This window comes from Ammodytes marinus, assembly GCF_949987685.1.
Source record: "Ammodytes marinus genome assembly, chromosome: 8".
Lineage (NCBI taxonomy): Eukaryota > Metazoa > Chordata > Actinopteri > Uranoscopiformes > Ammodytidae > Ammodytes > Ammodytes marinus.
This window is the reverse complement of record NC_137212.1, coordinates 4,647,900-4,667,396: the sequence shown is the minus strand read 5'-3', so window position 1 is coordinate 4,667,396 and position 19,497 is coordinate 4,647,900. Positions and strand designations below refer to the sequence as shown.

General features: G+C 38.9%; 1 protein-coding gene across 1 annotated transcript in view; it reads left to right on the top strand.

Moving 5' to 3' along the window:
- The window catches only part of sgip1a (SH3GL interacting endocytic adaptor 1a), a gene marked incomplete at its 5' end in the record, with an annotated part of 73,747 nt that overhangs the window by 16,515 nt on the left and 37,735 nt on the right, over positions 1-19,497 (top strand). Inside the window, 3 exons of the mRNA XM_080032178.1 lie at positions 17,781-17,844; positions 18,383-18,407; positions 19,452-19,497. The exon at positions 19,452-19,497 is cut by the window's right edge and continues 11 nt beyond it. Of these exons, the coding sequence (XP_079888304.1) occupies positions 17,781-17,844; positions 18,383-18,407; positions 19,452-19,497 (135 nt within the window). The remainder of the gene's footprint in view (positions 1-17,780; positions 17,845-18,382; positions 18,408-19,451) is intronic.

Genomic DNA, 19,497 nt, shown 5'->3' with positions numbered 1-19,497 from the left:
ATTGCGTTATGATGCATTTTGCAATACATTGCGAATTTTGGCTTTGTATTTGGAAGAGGGTGCTCTAATTCTTCTGTGTCAGCCATGCTGATTGCAGATTTCACATCTGCCACAGCACCAGGAATGGCAACCGGCAGTCGGAGGCATAGACACACTGCGAAATCCATGCACACAAAAACGCACTTTTTTCCCCCTTAAAATATTGATTTTTCTTTTGGAATTTTAAATCGAATTCAGATATTACAAAAATACATATCACAATATATTTAGCAAAGCCCTATATAATATCTCCCATAACCCCAGACTGCTGGGCATTACAGAAACACTGAAATTGGATGGTGTGTTCCTTCAAAGTGGTTCCAGATCTTGTGGTTGATCGTGGTTTCTCCACATCCTCTTCTCTTCCTCTGACTCTCTCTCTCTCTCTCTCTGACTATCTCTCTCTCTCTCTCCCTCTGACTCTCACAGTCCATGCGTCTCTCTCTCTCTTTCTCACACCCCCTCCTTTCCTTTTAGAGACAGGGCTCCACCTTTTGGACGAAACCAGCGGTTCTTTATTTGAGGACTGTGAGAAGAAGCAGTCGAAGGTTGTTTTTAATCCGCCCCTGTGTTAATGAACCATAGACAGTCAAGACATTCCACTGCTGACCAAACCTATAATCTGGGTGTGAACAGGGGAGGGGTGGAGTCGGCGGTCTGCCCTAACCATGTTTTCAGCCAGCTCTTTAAGGATCCTATCTCAATGAAAGGGACAAGACATGGCCTGTGTTGGAATACTCATACTTCCCTGCTGTTAAGTGTGGTAGAAAAAGATTTAGGATGTCCCAATTCTTGTGGTCAGATGCAGGATGCTTTAAAATACCCGGATGCCCTACTAAATCCGGCGATTTTTAGTGTGGGAATAAGCATGCTTTTTGAGCGATTAACATCAACAGAGCCTCCAAGTTAAAACAACCAGCGATCATATATAAGCAAGAAGGCAAGTTCAAGGCGTAATGTTATGTCAAGATAAATAAGCCAAAAAATGCCCCAATTGTATGCCTACTGCATGCTAACTAGATTAGTTTTATGATCAGATGTAGTATGTAGAATAGAAAAGACAGAGTATGCTATTTGGAACGCAACCACTGAGAAGATGGAGGCCTTTGTTGCTTACCTCATCCATTTAAACGTAAGGCACTTCACTTCTACCTCTCCTTTATTGTTCTGTCCATCCTTCTCTCCTCCTTTTCCTTTCCTCATTTCCATAATTGTTTGTTTCTATAAACAAAGTCATTTCCTGTGTTTCCCGCGGGGCAAGGAGGACGTGACCCAGGCTGCATCCGAGCTACTGATACATATCAACTTTCTGTCAAGCTTCATCTAGACAAGAACACACACAGACAGACACACACAGAGACCCGCCATATAGACACACGCACACTCGCACACACACGCACACAGATAGACAGACAGGCAGAGAGACAAACACACTTATACACACACACATACACAGACGCACACAGATAGACAGACAGAAAGAGAGACAAACACACATATACGCACACACACAGACGCACACAGATAGACAGACAGACAGAGAGACAAACACACACACACACACACACACACACGCCTGGTAACAACACACTTACTGCTCATGTGGAAATGTCTCATTATGGACAGCCTCATAATCTGACTGCCAATCTACTCTACATGCCTCTCTGCCTGTGTCTCTGTGACTGTCTCTCACACATCACATGCACACTTGCACACATGCCTTTTTCTCTGTCAAACAGACAAGTCATATATATATTTTGCCTGGTAACTGTAGGATAGTTCCGATTGGTTGCTACGAAAGCACAGCCCAGAAGAATAGTGATGCTGGACCCCACATCCGTCTTACATGTCCATCTCACTTTTAGCCTCATCCATCTATTTGAGTTTTAATTTTGCCCTCCGCCCTATTTCTCTCAAAGAACAGTGCTTTAGTGTTGAATGAACCCAGAGAAAGCATCCAGGGTGATACATTTCATAAAGCTGTCGGGTAATTGAAAAATTGCTGGTTACTTTGTTGGAAATCCCTTGAAGATATTGTATCTCCCCTCCACCCTTAAAGTGGCACTCAAGCAATTTAATATCTCATATAATGTTTAAGGACTCACAAGAGGTAGACATACTGGGTCCATATAATATCAATAATATAGCTCCAAAAATGCTGAATTTTCCCATAATGCAATTGGGCAAGGTCTTTTATTAGATACTCCAGAATGTACTATTTAATTCAAGTTTTATTATACATGTGTATTGTGTACCATCCAAGGCCAAGCTAGGAAAATCCCTGATGACATTGTTAGTTTTAGATTGGACAGAGCCGATCTCTCTACGACTCATAAACTGATTTTTATCTTGAAAATCAATAACTTAACTTAATTCAGTGGACAGTACAGATGCTTTTTTTTTTATTTATTTATTTTATTTTTTACTTTTAAGCAATTGAGAAATTATTTTGTTTTTCCATCAAATGCGTTTCCACCTTAATTTACTAAAAAGTCGAGATCATGACGTCATTTCGATTGATTTACGTAACATCCAGATTGTGATACCCCAAGTGACTAGACATAACGATATAACATATTTTGCCAAATACCGATCAGAGCTTAACTAATTAAAGCCCTGAAACGCATTTTCTCTTGATTTAAAGGAGCTGCAACCAGCAATTTTTTTATTTTTTATTGAATACATAGCTTCTTAAATAATTAATCCATGAGTGAAGTAATTGGCGAATCAGTACTTGATCAAATCTAATCACCAAATCAAATCAAACTGTCTATACATCATAAAGTAAAATAAAATGAACCCATAATTCGATGAGAGAGGCTTGTACATCATGGAAGTGCCCAGAGTCTATCAGCTCTTTGCAGAGTATTGAGGGCAGTGCTGCTGACCTATGGTTGGCTGGCACTCTGACAAATGGGCTTATCTTTCTAACAGCACTAGTGGGAGGAGAGGCAGTGTATTAATTATACTACAGATTAATTCAGAGTAGAGTAGAAGTAGAGAGGGAATAGAAATAGTAGGTTCAGAAATGACATAGTAAGGAGAGTAAAAATAATCGTTGTTGGTGTGGTGAGCCTGTTTTGTGAGATTGCAAAATGGATTCATCAGTGACTCATGGTGTGTGTGTGTGTGTGTGTGTGTGTGTGTGTGTGTGTGTGTGTGTGTGTGTGTGTGTGTGTGTGTGTGTGTGTGTGTGTGTGTGTGTGTGTGTGTGTGTGTGTGTGTGTGTGTGTGTGTGTGTGTGTGTGTGTGTGTGAGTGAAATATGTTCTCACCACAGACCCTCCATCGTTCCTTCTCCATCTCCTTAATTCAATTGAGAGTTCATACAAAGTGCAAACACATATCTCCCAGTTTAAAAAAAGCATTATGAATAAATTATCCGTCCTTATCTGTGAATCACACTTCATCACACCCACACTGTCTTTGCCTCATGGCTCAACTACTTGGAATCTTTGCATTTGATATTCAAATCCGTGCACATTTAAGTCATTATCATTACATGGATTTTAGTATATTTGCTTTTCAACAATCTTGGAAATCACTGTGTAAATGGAGGCAGGCAACTCCCATTTTTTTTATACTTGCATAAGTAACATACATAGGAAAACAATGCTGTAAGATGCTGATTTTGTTAACCATTACTTTGCTGGTATTTTTCCAGGATAGAAAAGCAAATCTGAATGTTGCATACTTAATTCTCAGTGAAAGTGATTGGAGTATTGGTAATCCTTAAAATCAGTTCATCTTTGAATGAATACATGACTTGAAATGGTGTGTACTGCAAGGCAAGGCAAGTTTATTTCTATAGCACAATTCAGACACAAGGCCATTCAAAGTGCTTTACAGGGGCAAGATTAAAATACATAATACACATTAGAAAAGCGAATGAATAGAAATAAAACATTTAAAAGCTATTGAGTAGAAATAGCTTTTAAATAAAAAATTGCAAGTTAAAAATGGAAACAGAAAAGTTTTCTACTGTAATACTTCAGCAGACCAATAATCCTGTCAAACATGATGTGAACAGTGCGATCGAAACATTGATGACTCGTCAGCAAACATAGATCGCAGGTCAATAAACACCGGGGATTATGTTGATAAGTGGACAGGGTGTCCCGTAGGTTTTTCCTCTGTTACTTTCACACACACGGGTCACACACACTAATGAGATCATTCCTAGCTACTACCAGTCAGAATGCTGGGAAGTCATTGCAGCCGTCATTGGCAACAACATATTTTTTTTTTATCTCAGGCTCTCTTTGCCAACATAATAATAATAATAATAATAATAATAATAATAATAATAATAATAATAATATTAATATATTTTATTTGTAATGCAGTTTATATTACTAGAATCTCAAAGTGCTTACAGAGAAGTTTAAAAAAAAACAAATCAATGAGAATAAAAGCATTTTAAACAATTAAAAGGGGAACCTCAAAGACAGCTAAATGCTCTTTTAAAAAGATCAATGTAAAAGAAAATGAAAATAAAAATGTTTTAAGAGAAACAGACAAGTAGAGAGAGCCACCTCAGACCTTAATAATGAATAAACACAAAAATATTGCGAATACAATTTTTATTTAGTGGTGGAAGATGTTTCATTTGATATTTGTGTTTAAATGAAAGATGTTTAAAAAAAGTATAGTAGTTGAACCATTTTGCTTCTGTGTGCATCTCCTTACCTTTTTACCTATACTGAAATTTCTATATAAAACTGTCTGGTCACTTCACGATGAATTGTATTGCACATTTCCCCTTAGCAAACTCCATCCAGGAGACTCTTGATCAATAAGTGATTATAACGGAGCCAGACTGGAGCGCTGAGAAACCTTGCATAAATTAAAGGAGCAATAATTAAAGCCCTTGATGTGTTGGAGCCAGACGATAAGAAGGGACCTTAGGCAGAAAGAAGAAACATTTCATTTAAATTTTGCCTTGTTGTTTGAAGGTCAACAGACATATCGGGAGAACGTTCTCAGGCTTTCAATTAATCGTTGCAGCCTTGGTGTTTGTATGATGATAAACTCAACAGTATTTCTCCTTTAGTTATATTATTAAGGAAAATACATTTTACGTTAGACACAGGTTGCACTAGTTTCTCCTTTTGGTCGTTTTCTCAATGCAAAACAAGTCCAAGTATGTACTTTTTAAATATCTTGTGCAGGGTTATTTCTTAAATATTTTGTTCATGGTTTTTCAACATCAATATGCACAGTTTCCCCCAGAGAAATTGTGAGCCATGGTTGGAACAGTCAGTCAACTTTATTTCTATAGCACATTTATAACAGCCGAGGTGGACAGTAAAATAAGTAACATACATTACATCCAAAACATCATAAAGACACGAAAAAGCAAAAAGTTTAAGTACATTAAAACACAAAACAATAGTAAAAGTTCTAGTAGACACTGGGGGAAACCCTGATATGGGTCCCTGGTGTGTCTAGAGAGACTCTTAAAATGTGAGATTAAATGATACTATAATAGTGACAGAATAATGATAATATAACTTTTATCATGGGGAATGAGGAAGAGCAGAGAGCCCATTTGGCAACCACATAACGTGAAGAGTGAGAGTACATTTGGGAAAAGACACCCAAGTAAGAATGATGGGTTTGTGTGAAATGACTTTTGCTCTATCTGAACTGAACGTCACTTCACAGCTAAAGGGAAAAGGGAAAGAGGATAGTTCTCAAACCTTGATATTCCATCTGTCTTATGGTAATAGGAAGGAGCTACAGGTGATATTTCTGGGTGTCTGTCAGATAATGTGGACTAGAGAAAAGGGGAGGATTTCAACTTTTTGTTTTTTACCCTCCGTGGCAGAGCGGTGATCTGTCAACTGCCGGGTTGGTGGTTCGATCCCCTGTCTCCCCGCCACATATCCAATTGTCCCTGAGCAAGACACTGAACCCTAAAAATTGCTCTCGATAGTTAGCTTGAACCCTGCGTGGTACCTGCTGCTATCGGTGTATGAATGTGTGCTCCTGTTGTACGTCGCTTTGGATAAAAGCGTCTGCTAAATGACATGTAATGTAATAGGAGGATAAGATTGAAATAGCTGGGGACTGAGTCAGAGGCCTAGAAAGGGTTTTGACAACTGTAGGCTGACAACACCTATACATACATAGTACATACACTTTTTATTCTGGAGCCATTTGAAAGGGCTTGAATAATATATTGTTGCTGCTGCCCAAACTACAGGCCGTCCTCAAGCTGTAGCTCTGTCAGTGTAAAGATATAAGTTTACTCCATAGTGTTTGGAAATAGAAACGATGAACTATGAGTTTCTTATAAGAGCTTAGAGGAAATGGTCCCTGGCGATTCTCAAACGTTTATAATTAGATTTCTGATTTGCTAATGTATTGAGAGATTCAATTCAATTAAAACAACTGTAATTCTCCCATTGGTTATGAGGATGACATATACACGGAACACATTTTATTTATTTTTTTCTATTTTTTTGAGCCCATGATAAGATACAGATATCTAGAAAGTAAATATCATGATACAGCTCCGGAAAAAAATTAAGAGACCACTCCAAATGTTCAGTGTCTCTTGTTTTACTCTTTTGAGGCATGAGGTTTGAGTAGAATGAACATTTTCATTTTATAAAATTAACTACTGACAACATTTCTACCAAATTCACAATGAAAATATTGTCATTTGGAGCATTTCCAATAAGTAATGTAGATATAAAGATTGAAGAAAAATCCAGACTGGTCTCTTAATTTTTGCCAGAGCTGTATATTCCTTTATTGATTTTCTAGCACAACCCTGGTATGTTGTAAGAAATAACCATTAATTTGCTTCTTAAATTTAACAAGCGGACTTCGTAGGAAATCATGGAAGAATCAGATGGGTGGCACCAGCTGGGGGTGGCGAGGGCACTTGGCTTCCATATCTGTCTCTCTGATCTACGAAAGTCTTGCGTCAATAAATGGACAGACTGGTGGAAAAAATACATTTTCTCTCAGTGTCTTTGTGTTGAAAATCCATGCTAAAAGCCACTTTGTGTTGGAGCTGCACCAGGGTCACTCGCCACACACACACACACACACACACACACACACACACACACACACACACGACACAAACAGACACAGACACAAACACACACAGATACACACACACACACACACACACACAGACACAGACACAAACACACACAGACACACAGATACACACACACACACACACACACACACACACGACACAAACAGACACACACACACACACACACACACACACACAGAGTCCTTGGTGAATGCTATTTGGAGCCTGCGGATGAGAAACCGTGAGTGCCGGCTGTTTATAGGGCCAGGACTGAGGGAGAAGAGATGGGGGACAATGGAGCGATTTGGAAGAGCAGATGGACAGACAAGTAGTGCTGAAAATAAATCTTACACCTGGAACTATGACGCATAACATTCGTCTGATAATGTATTGCTGAAAACACATTGATTTGCAAAACACACTTTGCCAAGTTCACTTATTCGAATGTATTTTATATGTATATATATATATCAATTATGAGGTCTACTCTCAGAAAAATTTAGATGGCATTTAAGAAGTTGGACGTGGTGTATTATTGCCTATTTTGCTTGAAAAAGGACTCAATTTAGTGATAATAAAAAAAATGCATCACTTTATTTCAACTAGATTATCTGAACTATTTGAATTGTATATACTACATAAATAATTAATAATAAACTTCAGTTGCTGCACACATATTCATCCAACACTTATCCTTGTTTGTCCGTCCATTCTCACACAAGTAATAACCACAAATAGATGAAATATGAGGTATTTAGAGTGTAAACAGGGCAAGTGCACAGATGGATGCATCTCAACCGCCTCGGCATTCTCCAACATCTTTTGTTCGTCTCTGCAGCGACTAGCGGCACGCTGCTCTGTGCTTACTGGCCCTGACCCACTTTCCCTTTAGAGGTGGCTGACGTCACTCCAGAAACCATCTTTATTTTTTCAAAAGTGTGCATTTGTGCAGCAAAAATGGGACGCATTCAACCCGTGTGTGTGTGTGTGTGTGTGTGTGTGTGTGCGCGTTTGTGTTTTGTGCATTCTGTTCGTTGTGACTGCAAGCGCTACAGTAGATAGCTCACAGTGCAGCCACCTGGACAGTACATTGAAGGCCTAATTTTAGCATCCGGAGGCACAAACGCAAACTGACACCATCCACCGTTCTCTCTCTTTGTCTTTCCTCTGCCACACACTGACACTGGCTCTGTCACTGAAACACACAGTGATGCTGTTGAAGGTGGCCATTTCTTAATGGGGTTTTCTTTATATAATTACCTTATCTGTCTGTGTGTGCTGCAAGGTAATACGATAGAAAAGCTTCTCTCTTCTTTGTCTCTTTTCCTCTATCTTGGCTTAGAGGAAGGAAGGTTAGATAAGTGGTGGTGGTGACTTTAAAGGTGGAGTCAGCGATAATGGAGAATGCTTGTTGTCCAAATCACTTTTGGTCAATATAAGTGAATATATTGCCACAAAATCCGCTGCCTGTCTGTACTGTGTGTGAACTGGGGGAAACAATGGTTTTAATACACAGCCTAGGCTCTGTAAACTGGCATGCTGCTAGCTATGGTGGGCCCCCTTTGTTAACATACCCGTTTACAGAGCCTAAGCTTACTCCACCTTTTAATGGTGCTAGGAAGGTTAGAGAAATGGTTGCTTTAATCCCGATACTAGCAGTGGAAAATGTATGCGGGGGAGCTTTAGTTAATGGCTTCCTTCCTTCCTGTGCCAGTAGCGATATGAAGTGACCAACAGAATGATTGCATGTGCACTGCCTTGCTTGTGTCACAGTCTATTAAACTATAGTTGTGCTAATGTTTAGAGCCTCTGAAATGAGTTGGCATTGCTCTACATAAATTAACTATTAAGCTAGGCATGCTTTTATATTTTAAAGGTTAATCGTGAGAATGCAGCATAAGTGATGCTGCATCGAATGTGGTCTTCGTCAGCACATCCAGAGCAGATACTTTCATCTCTCTCCTCCTGTCTACTCTGCTAGGCCTATTTTTTTTCAACATTTACAATTCAGTGTTGAGACTTCTGATCTTATTTTCAGCTCCTTGTAAGTCTACAAATAAGGTTAAAGTCCTGTTTGGTTTACACAGTGGGTTAGAGTCCCATGGAAAACAGTTAAAGTCATATTTCATACATTCGCTTTTTTCTAATGTCTATTCTATACTTGATGTATTTTTATCTTGATGTATGTCATGCCCCTGTAAAGCACTTTGAATGGCCTTGTGTCTGAATTGTGCTACAGAGATAAACTTGCCTCGTCTTGCCTGCACTAAAATGGCTGCTATAGCTGCGTTGACAAAGCAATGCGTCACTCACACGTCTCTTTACTATATTAAACATTTTTCTACATCAGCATCATTGCAGCGCTACAAGGTCGTTGCATCTGCCAGTCATGAGCAGCTTTTCCTTTGTCACCTGCGTTCTCACAGGGACAGGGATGAGTCACTCCCAATACAACCAAGAGCACCTATTTGCAGACCCATGGAGAAACGGAGCTCCACCGGAAATACGAAATGTCTTCTTCGTTTTTTTTTACTGGCGGCGATCACCCAGCGTTTCTTCTTCTTTTTGTTTTACTGCCGGCGTTCACCTAGCGGTGAATAATAACACAACACAGTTTCCACCGGTTATGGTGCTAGTAGACAGTAAAATAAGTCAGTTTGTTAAGGGTCCCAAGTGGCCAGGACGGTGGTAAAAAGTAGATGTTGAGGTAGAAGATGAATGAAGCAACGAAGCTTTGTGTAGGCTACATCTTCCGAAATCCGTCTCTTTAATTCACAATTATCACAAGTAGGTCAATCACATACAAATATCAACTCTTATAAATAAAACACAAAAAGTGCCACCACATTAAAATAAACAACACATTTTAAAAAATGGGGAGTGACAGTTTCCTTTGTAGATCCTGATTGATTTATTACCAGACCCATTGTCCTCTAGTGATCACAGTTTTAATTATTATATAATTTCTATATTCATATTAGGCTATTTAACGAGGCTCGTCTGTGACTTTGTGATCACGCAAGTGAACAGTAACGATCGCGTGCAGCCGCAGAATGAGATAGGCTACATACAATACAATAGGTTTATTAATCCGAACACAGTTAGCATTAGCCTGCACTGCTGCAACAAGGCTCCAACTGACACTACGTAAAGGCTAGTTACAGCTTTGTTTAAGAGGAAAAGACAAACATTTGTTTCCAGGACTTCTAAGATAACCGGTGGAAACGGTGTCTTGTTATTATTCACCGCTAGGTGAACGCCGGCAGTAAAACAAAAACAAGAAGAAACGCTGGGTGATCGCCGCCAGTAAAAGAAAACAAAGAAGAAATTTCATATTTCCGGTGGAGCTCCGTTTCCCCATGTGTCTGCAAATAGGTGCCTCTCAACACAACAGCCTTTTAAAGCTATAGTGTGTAACTTATTTCGCTCCCATGAGGAATTCTGAGTAATAACAACAACACTGTCTGTGCATGTACATGAAGTAAGCCTTAGGGGATCGCACATGGATTTTATACCTTCTGCTGCACGTCCAGGTTTTTTTCTCAGCAGTAGAATCAACAACTGAAACATTTCTTGGGCTCTTCTTGGGTATTTATGAGCTCCTGCACCAGTGTTGGATTGGGGGGGCGACACCAGTTTGTAAACGCTGCCATACTGAGAAATACAGAGAGAGTTTTGTGGAGCTGATAGGCTTAACCAAACTGTGTCAACCCGTTTGGCGATGGCTTGAATGTAACCGACATTCATTCATATGACAAAGTTATGCACTATAGCTTTAAAACCTGTGCAATGCTGTTCTACTAATGACCTGTCTGCTGGTCTGCTAACTTGTCTGTCAGACTGTCAGTGGATCCACATGCTTCTACTTGTAGTTAGGTGACAGCTTGACTCAATACCATCAAAGACCAAACAATACTCTCTCATGTCATCCTCCCTCCTTTAACAGGCTCTGACTCGCATACTGAACCGGACCAGCAACACTCATATGTTTTGTCTTCCATTTAACGAGACAATTATGATTAATACAGCAGGGAGGCATTGAAGTACATTGACAATATAAGGGTGTGTTCTTACTATATTTGCTTATAATAAATGATGTAACACATGGACGTTTAGTAAGTAAATTGAATGCTCTCATATATAAAAGTTATAGTGTGTTCCTTCTGTCGCCCCCATGAGGAATTCTGAGTAATGACAACAACACTCTTGGCCCATCTACAGTACATGAGTTAAGCCTTGAATGTAACCGATATTCCTTTATTTGAAAAAAGTTACGCACTGTAGCTTTTAAAGTGTTATTTTAAAAGAAATGAACATCAGCAGTTTTCACCAAAACAACATCTCGGCTCCTGTGATTCTAGATCTCAATTGGCCTTCATTGTGCTTTCTAATTATTATGCACAGCAGCACGGGTCGCCCATCCAGAGTTTGGAGTGGTCTGGCCTGCTTGTGTGTGTGTGTGTGTGTGTGTGTGCGCATTCATTACTGTGTGTGTGTGTGTGTGTGTGTGTGTGTGTGTGTGTGTGTGTGTGTGTGTGTGTGTGTGTGTGTGTGTGTGTGTGTGTGTGTGTGTGTGTGTGTGTGTGTGTGTGTGTGTGTGTGTGTGTGTGTGTGTGTGTGTGTGTGTGTTTGGTGGTTGGTCAATGGAGCCTCTTTATCTCTAACCCTCTTTGGAGCAGCTTGTTAAACGGCTTCTGCTTCTCCAGCCCAGAAGGACTCCACTTAAAAAAAGAGAAAGTGTTTCAGTGGGTGTGTGTGTAGTAGCACACATGTGCAACTGTTTCTGATAAACATTTGTGTGTGTGTTTGTGTGTGTGCATTCGTGTGTGTGTGTGTGTGTGTGTGTGTGTGTGTGTGTGTGTGTGTGTGTGTGTCAAGAGCATGGTTTCCCTTCCAGTTTAGTTCTTCTGATTCTGTGGCCAATTGAGCTTAGGCTGCAACTGCAGAAACCCATATAGTGGCTATAGCAGACCTTTTACAAGACCACAGGAAATCAGTCATTCAATGGACAGGATCTCAACTGTTAGAGGGCTAGACTGATTTAAAGCATTGTTTACAAATGGCAAAATATCACACAATGATGCTGTAAGAGGGCTAATTAGATAAGAGCTGAAATTTGAGAATGATTCAACTCCTTAATCAAATCTAGAAATGTGATATCAGATGAGACACACATTTAATTTCCCAGATATGCCATTAAATGAAACCTCCTAGGAGCTTTCAAATGTTTGTGAAACTTAGTCAAATTTTTCCTCTGATTATCATAAATGACCTGTAACAGCAAATTAAGACAACACACACTATTTTTCAACATCGTTTAGTCTAGATGTAGTAATATTTAAAGTATATCGAAGTGATATATTCAGACTTGCTTTATAGAAAGAAATGTCTCTGCCCCCCTTAATAAAATAGTCACACTGACTTTTTAGTTTGTGAAAAGCATAATGGCATGATTCAGCAATGTGTCTTTACAAACCAACTCTGTATTCTGCTGGTGAAAGCTTGGAATGACCTCACGACGTTGTGCACATACCCTCGAATTTTAATAACGGGAGTAAGGCATAATTGCTGTTTTCAAGGTGGTTTCTTTTTATTGAAGGCGAGTGTTAGTGCCCACTGCCAACCTCTTCATGTAGGTTAAAGGGTGGAGTTACAATAATAATACGCTGTCTGCTGCTCTGGGTGTGTGCTCCTACTGTTGTGAGTTTGGTTATTTCACTTCTTGGGACCCTTTTCTAAAGTTAGCTTCCCACTTTTCTAAGGTTATCCTGAACCTACTCAAAACCCCCTAAATCATTTTCTGAGACCAGATAAAAGTCCCACAGACACTCTACGAAAAATTTGCTATGTAATTTTTTCTATAGGCGCTTCCTGGAGTAAAAATATTGGATATCTAAGTGCTATATATCTAAGTTATTATTTTTTGTGTCCAGTCCTATTTGGTAGTTTGTTTTCACTTCTCGGGACCCTTTTCTAAAGTTAGCTCCCAACTTTTCTAAGGTTATCCTGAACCCACTCAAAAGAAACCCCCTAAATCATTTTCAGAGACCAGATAAACATTGCTTTGAAAATAGTTGAGTCCCACAGACACTGTATGGAAAATTTGCCATGTCATTGTTTCTATAGGCGCTTCCTGGAGTAAAAATGTTGAAAATCTACGCGCTATACATCTCAGTTATAATGTTTTGTCCAGTCCTAATTGGCTTCATGTCCTTTTTGCTCTGTTCCGTCAAAAATTACATTACTGTGTCATGTGAAGAGACGGCTAATTACGTTAGCAACTGTGCTAGCATCCCTCTGAACGGAAGCAATTAGGTCGTTATGCAGTGTGTAGTGCACACGCTGCTATTTGGCTCTCCGTTAATTAACCCCCTGCCATATGCATCCATGTATTCTCCCACATCAACGTCATCCAGGCCCTGCTGTGTATGTACTAGGACGTCATTTATAGCATTGTTATTTAATTATACGGTCTGTTGCATCATCTGTTAATTTGATTTTAAAGCGTGTGTGTGTGTGTGTGTGTGTGTGTGTGTGTGTGTGTTCAACATATACATAAAAATTACAATTTTTAACTTCAATTCAATTTTGATTATTATCCTAGTTTGTTAATGTCATCCTCTTAGTGGCAGTAATTCCCACTTCCTATGGAGAAATCTGCAGACCTGAACCATTATGCCAGTGCAGTTTGAGAACAGATATCCCATCGGGCAAGAATGCTGGTTGCCAGGTTTCTACTGTATATGCTATTCGCTGCTACAAACCTAATTTTCTCAAAATTATGCTCTGTAAGCCAATATAAAATGAGGAAAAAAAAAAAGATTGGAAAAATAAAATGGTAAGAACATTCATGATACAAAACAATAAAAATCAAATAATGTGAAATAAAGCAGTCTAAGATTTTCTGTTGCCAGGGCACAGCTGCCATATGCACACTGACTCCAAACACACGCGCACACACACACACACACACACACACACACACACACACACACACACACACACACACACACACACACACACACACACACACACACACACACGCGCACACGCGCACACATACAAACACAACTATTTCATTAACACTGCTGTAAACCTGTCGGCTCTTGCTTGGGGGCAGAGCAGGATTTACAGCAGCAGGAAACAGACCCAAGGAAATAAAAAAGAAGAGAGGCCAATAAAGGGGTGAATAAAAATACAAGGGAAAGACATCACAAGGAGATTTGCATTCATATTAAATACAGTCTGCTGGGGTTGAAAGCCATGTTAAAAAGCAAACAAGACTAAATGAGTGAAAAACACTAGGGCCCTGCGTGTTATTTTTAATCAACAGGTAACACTTAACTTGGCTAGAACAGGGAAATATTTACTTCTTATTGGCATGAGTCACACAACAAATGAATTAACATAGAAATTGTAGCTTAATTTGGGATAATTGACTCAGCAGAGGGTCCGCAAGAAAAACCAAAGACGCTGTAACCAAAGTGTTGAAAAATTCCTTTGGCTTTGAACTAGAAATGTTCTTCAAGGGACATTTGAATTTCGAGTCAGAAAGAGCACACTCCATCCTTATTCTGAGACCCCCAACACCTCCCCCCCTCTCCCCGATAGAGATACATTTGTATTTTTTTAAGTCTTGCCAAAATGTAGCCTTCAGTACTTTGTGGGATGTAGGGGGTAAAATGTTTGATGGCTTGATTTCAGTTATTTGGAGGGGGCGTCTGTATGTTTGCACAAGTCTGCAAACTGAATGTCCAAACACATACGCACTCACAAACACCCACACACACAGTATGAGAGTTTCAGCACTCCTCATACAAAAGTATTGTTCTTAAAAAGATAATGTAATAAGCATTGTTTCTGGTTGTTGATTTACTTGCTCAAGACTACAGTTATTTTTTCCATTTCCCAACTTGTCAGATATGTTGAATTGGCTCATCATGATTCATCACTTTGAGAAACATTGTGTTAACCTAAAAATACAAAATAGATATTGATCCAGTCCTTTAAGCAGTGAGTGACCTTTGGCAATTTGCAATCTTGAATATCTGTTTATCTAACTTTGTATTACATTTAAAATATGGAAATATACACTTAGGTTTCCCCCAAAATCAAACTAAGGCAAGGCAAGTGTATTTATATAGCCCAATTCAGACACAGGGCCATTCAAAGTGCTTTACAGGGGCAAGATTAAAATACATCAAGTATAGAAAACACATTAGAAAAATGTGAATAGAAATAAAACATTTAAATAAATAAAAAATGACAGGTTAAAAGGGAAACAGAAAAGTCCTATGCATTACTGTGCATGTTTTTATTTATTGTATCCCCTCATTCTCCAAGTAATGAATTTGTTTAAAGCTTTGATAGTAACAGGTGCTTCTTCCTAACACATGATCACCTAGTGGCCATCAATATTCATGAAGATCTGCTTCTCAAGGTGTCTGCGTGTGTCTGCATTTAAAACACGTATAGTGCCTACTTCAATGTGTACAAGGACAAGCTTTTGGATTTGTGAATGTGTCATTCTGTGTTTAGCCCATGTGAGTGCTTTCCCATATGTATTTGAATCTGTGTTTGAGGCCATTGGAAGGATTGAAGGCTGAATGTGTCAGTAGATCAATGAGAGGATATTTATGGGTGAGTCGCGTCACGGCCAACAGTTCTTTCTAGATCCATTTCCCATTTTGGCTGTAGCCTTTCTGATTCAAAAATAAACAAGGAAAATAAATAGCATGAAATGTTATAAATCATGGAAATATTGATGAAAATGATTTAAACACAAGATAATTTAGGCCCTGGCAACCCAAATCCACTAATTCCTTGTTACTATGTTATTTGGGGGGTAAAATGAATGCTAATATAATATAAAACTCAAGTATGAACACTAGAGTGTGCTGTATATGAAATGTGTTTGGGATTTTTCGGGGGTAGAACAAAAGGCCTATATAATGTATATACTTAGTTTTTGTTACCTTCTTTCATTGCTTTGTTACATTTACAAGGAGCTGACAAACTCATTAATATTAAAGGATAGGTGTGAAATGCTAAGACTTCAGCCTACACCCTTTCAGGACGGTTTTGTTTGTTTATCTTTTGTTTTCAATGCTAGAAAGGTGTTTACTTTATGATTATTTATTGTTTATCGAAGTCTGTTGTCTTTAAGTTGGAATATGACGTAAGTTAACCAGACTAATTTATGAGTGGAGTCAGTGGTGTTGAACTTGAGGACCAGACGGAGATTAAGGACAGTATCAAGATAGTGTGTGTGTGTGTGTGTGTGTGTGTGTGTGTGTGTGTGTGTGTGTGTGTGTGTGTGTGTGTGTGTGTGTGTGTGTGTGTGTGTGTGTGTGTGTGTGTGTGTGTGTGTGTGTGTGTGTGTGTGTGTGTGTGTGTGTGTGTGTGTGTGTGTGTTGGGCAGTAGGTAGCATCATGTTGCTTCTTTGAGTCTCAGTGCTCAGTGTGTACCTGTATGTGGCTTGAGGAAGAGATAGAGGTCGGTTGGTCATGAGATGAAGGAGTTATCAGAACAGAAATGGAGGGGGACAACTGGGCTTTCATCTTGGGTAAGAATCAACAGGCAGAATTATACACAAATAACTTAATCTGTATAATAATAATACATTTCATTTATATAGCGCTTTTCTCGCACTCAAGGCGCTTAGTATAAGAGCTGGAATTAATATATATTTAATTTTTACATTATGAAAAGTTCAGTTGGTGTAGGTGCTTTAGAAGTTGTAGTGCATAAGTTGAATTCCTTGCTATTTGAGTTGATTTTGTGTCAAACATTTGTTGTCAACGTTGTTAATTCAGTCCAGAGTGCTTCCTCCTTCCGTTGTTGTTGAAATGGATCATGTAAAAAGCTAGAACCCACAAACTATATCTAGCAATCTGTCCTTGGTTAGTTGACTGAAAGAAAAGTTCATCATAAAGTTGACATTTTGTATTGTTAACCGTTGTGCTATCCATGTGCTGTTTGTCCTTTTTCCTTTGTATGCTACTGCTAAGTGTCTTGCAGCTTAAATCAACTGGGTTCAATTTGCAAGACACAGACATATTTCTTAGGGCCAAAACACACTCTCAAACTTACTTATACACTCTTAGCAGTGCTGTCATCTTCTGTATTGTTGGTCAGACAGTGAGCAGCTCAATTAGATCAGCTGAAACCTGAAGCCTTGGTCAAATCTACACTGTCCTTCACACAAAGAAAATTCAAACTGGCAATTGTGTTGTTACCAGTACATTAGTGATCTGACAAGCTTTTTGTAGAATTAAGGATTAGTTTAGTATTTTATCAGCTACTGTATGTGACCTACACTATAGCAGCTTTCTTTGTGTTCTATAAACTATCCTTGTTATATTATGTGAACATTGATTTTTCCAAGTGCTAAATGAATGTCCAATTCCTAAATGACGCCTTGGGGATTTCTAGAAATACTATCTGTCCGTCTGCGATGACCATGAACACATTTTTGGAAAGTATTTGCCTTCACAGTGATGCAGACACTCAATAATACATAAAAACAAACAACACCTTTGATCTCCTGTATGAAAGATGAAGGACAGTTGACCCCACCTACCCTTTTAGCCCACCCACAGACCCCCACCTTATAGCTTGTGCCTTTGATGTGACTGTTTAATGCATCAATTCACCAAGTTTTTCTCCGTTTGTCTTTCAGGATTGAAAAAACGTACCAGGAAGGCCTTCGGGATACGGAAGAAAGAGAAGGACAATGACTCCGCGTAAGTCCCGGTTTCACTGTACCATCCAAACATCTTGCATTTCATTTCTAAATTGTATTGGGTTTATATGCAGCATCTCGTTTTTTGAGGGGGGTCCTCTGGGAAATAAAAAACAAAAACATTGAACAAGTGATATACACAAGTGTTAAAAAATACACAAAATAAAAAATAACAAAGACGGGTACATATACACATAAGAGTTCTCACATTATCCCAAATTATATCACGGTAGAGATTGTCTTAAAGGTCAGCTTGTAGTATCGTTGTATCATAGTTGTCCAGGGTGTTCACTTCAAGTTTTTAAAAAAGGTTTGTGCATCAAGATTTCTGTCAGAGTGTTTTGTGATAGGGGAAATGTTTTTGGGTATGGAAATGTGAAAAAAAAACATTTCCTTGAATACTCTTTTTTTTTATATATATATATATATTTAATATATTTCAGCTTGACTTATTAACGAAGCTCTTGATTTCAAATTGAAGATCTCAGATGTTGCGCGTCTTAAATAATCTCTTTTCTTCTGTCTTCTTTAAATCACAGGGGGTCCCCGGACAGAGACGGGGGTGTAAGTATCTGAAAATATTTTATTAATATTTTATTCTTTCATTTGTTAATAACCGCTAACTATATACATGTATACCTGGTTGGAAATCAAGCTTTGTGATTGTGAGTTACACTATTTATTTGTATTTTTTGTTGTTTTTCTGACTTGCCAGGAACCCCAAGAGGTTGAATCGGTACTGAAATGTAGTCTCTAGTCCTTTTGTAGTAGATGTATCCCTAGAACACAAGTGATAGTCTCTTAGACTGGTTGAATAGACATCCGATCACATTGTTCAACTCAATAGTTAGTGTTTATTTATTAGAATAAAGACGAGTCAAAATGAAATAAAAATGGCCAGATATCACAATGAGTCCTTTGGGGGAAGCTTAAAGGTGCAGTCAGTGATTCTGGAGAACGCTTGTTGTCAAAATCACTTTTTGTCAAAATCTGTGAATATCTCATCACGGTCTTCTACCCGTCTGTACTGTGCGTGCACTGAAATAAACCCAGTGCTAATACACTGCCTAGACTCTGTAAATGGGTATGTTTACAGAGCCTATCACAAAATCGCTGACTCCACCTTTAAAGGTAGCTTGAAATATTATCCAGCATTGTTGAACTATTTGCATCATGTTGGATTATATCCCAAATTATTGTCAGTATCAGATCATTAAAAAATTATATTTGTTTTGACCACCGTAAGAGATATGATTTGAACGAAACTAAGACCAAATATGGCCTTAAAATATGAAACTGTAGGACTCTTGACATTACATCCAGGCTAAAGAGGATCCTGTTTTATAGGGCAGAATAAGCCATAGCACCAGAGTTCCACTGGATAGTAGCTAACAGAGAAATACTGCTCTGTACCTTCACTGTCAGTTGGGATTAAAATCAAACTCTCTCTCCCTTCTCTCTCTCACTCTGTCTCTGTCTCTCTCTCTCACTCTCTCTCTATGTCTCTCTCTCTCCCTCTCCCTCTGTCTCTGTCTCTCTCTCTCTCTCTCTCTCTCTCTCTCTCTCTCTCTCTCTCTCTCTCTCTCTCTCTCTCTGTCTCTGTCTCAGAAGAAAACCAATGGAGTCCCAAATGGTTTCCACGGAGACATGGACT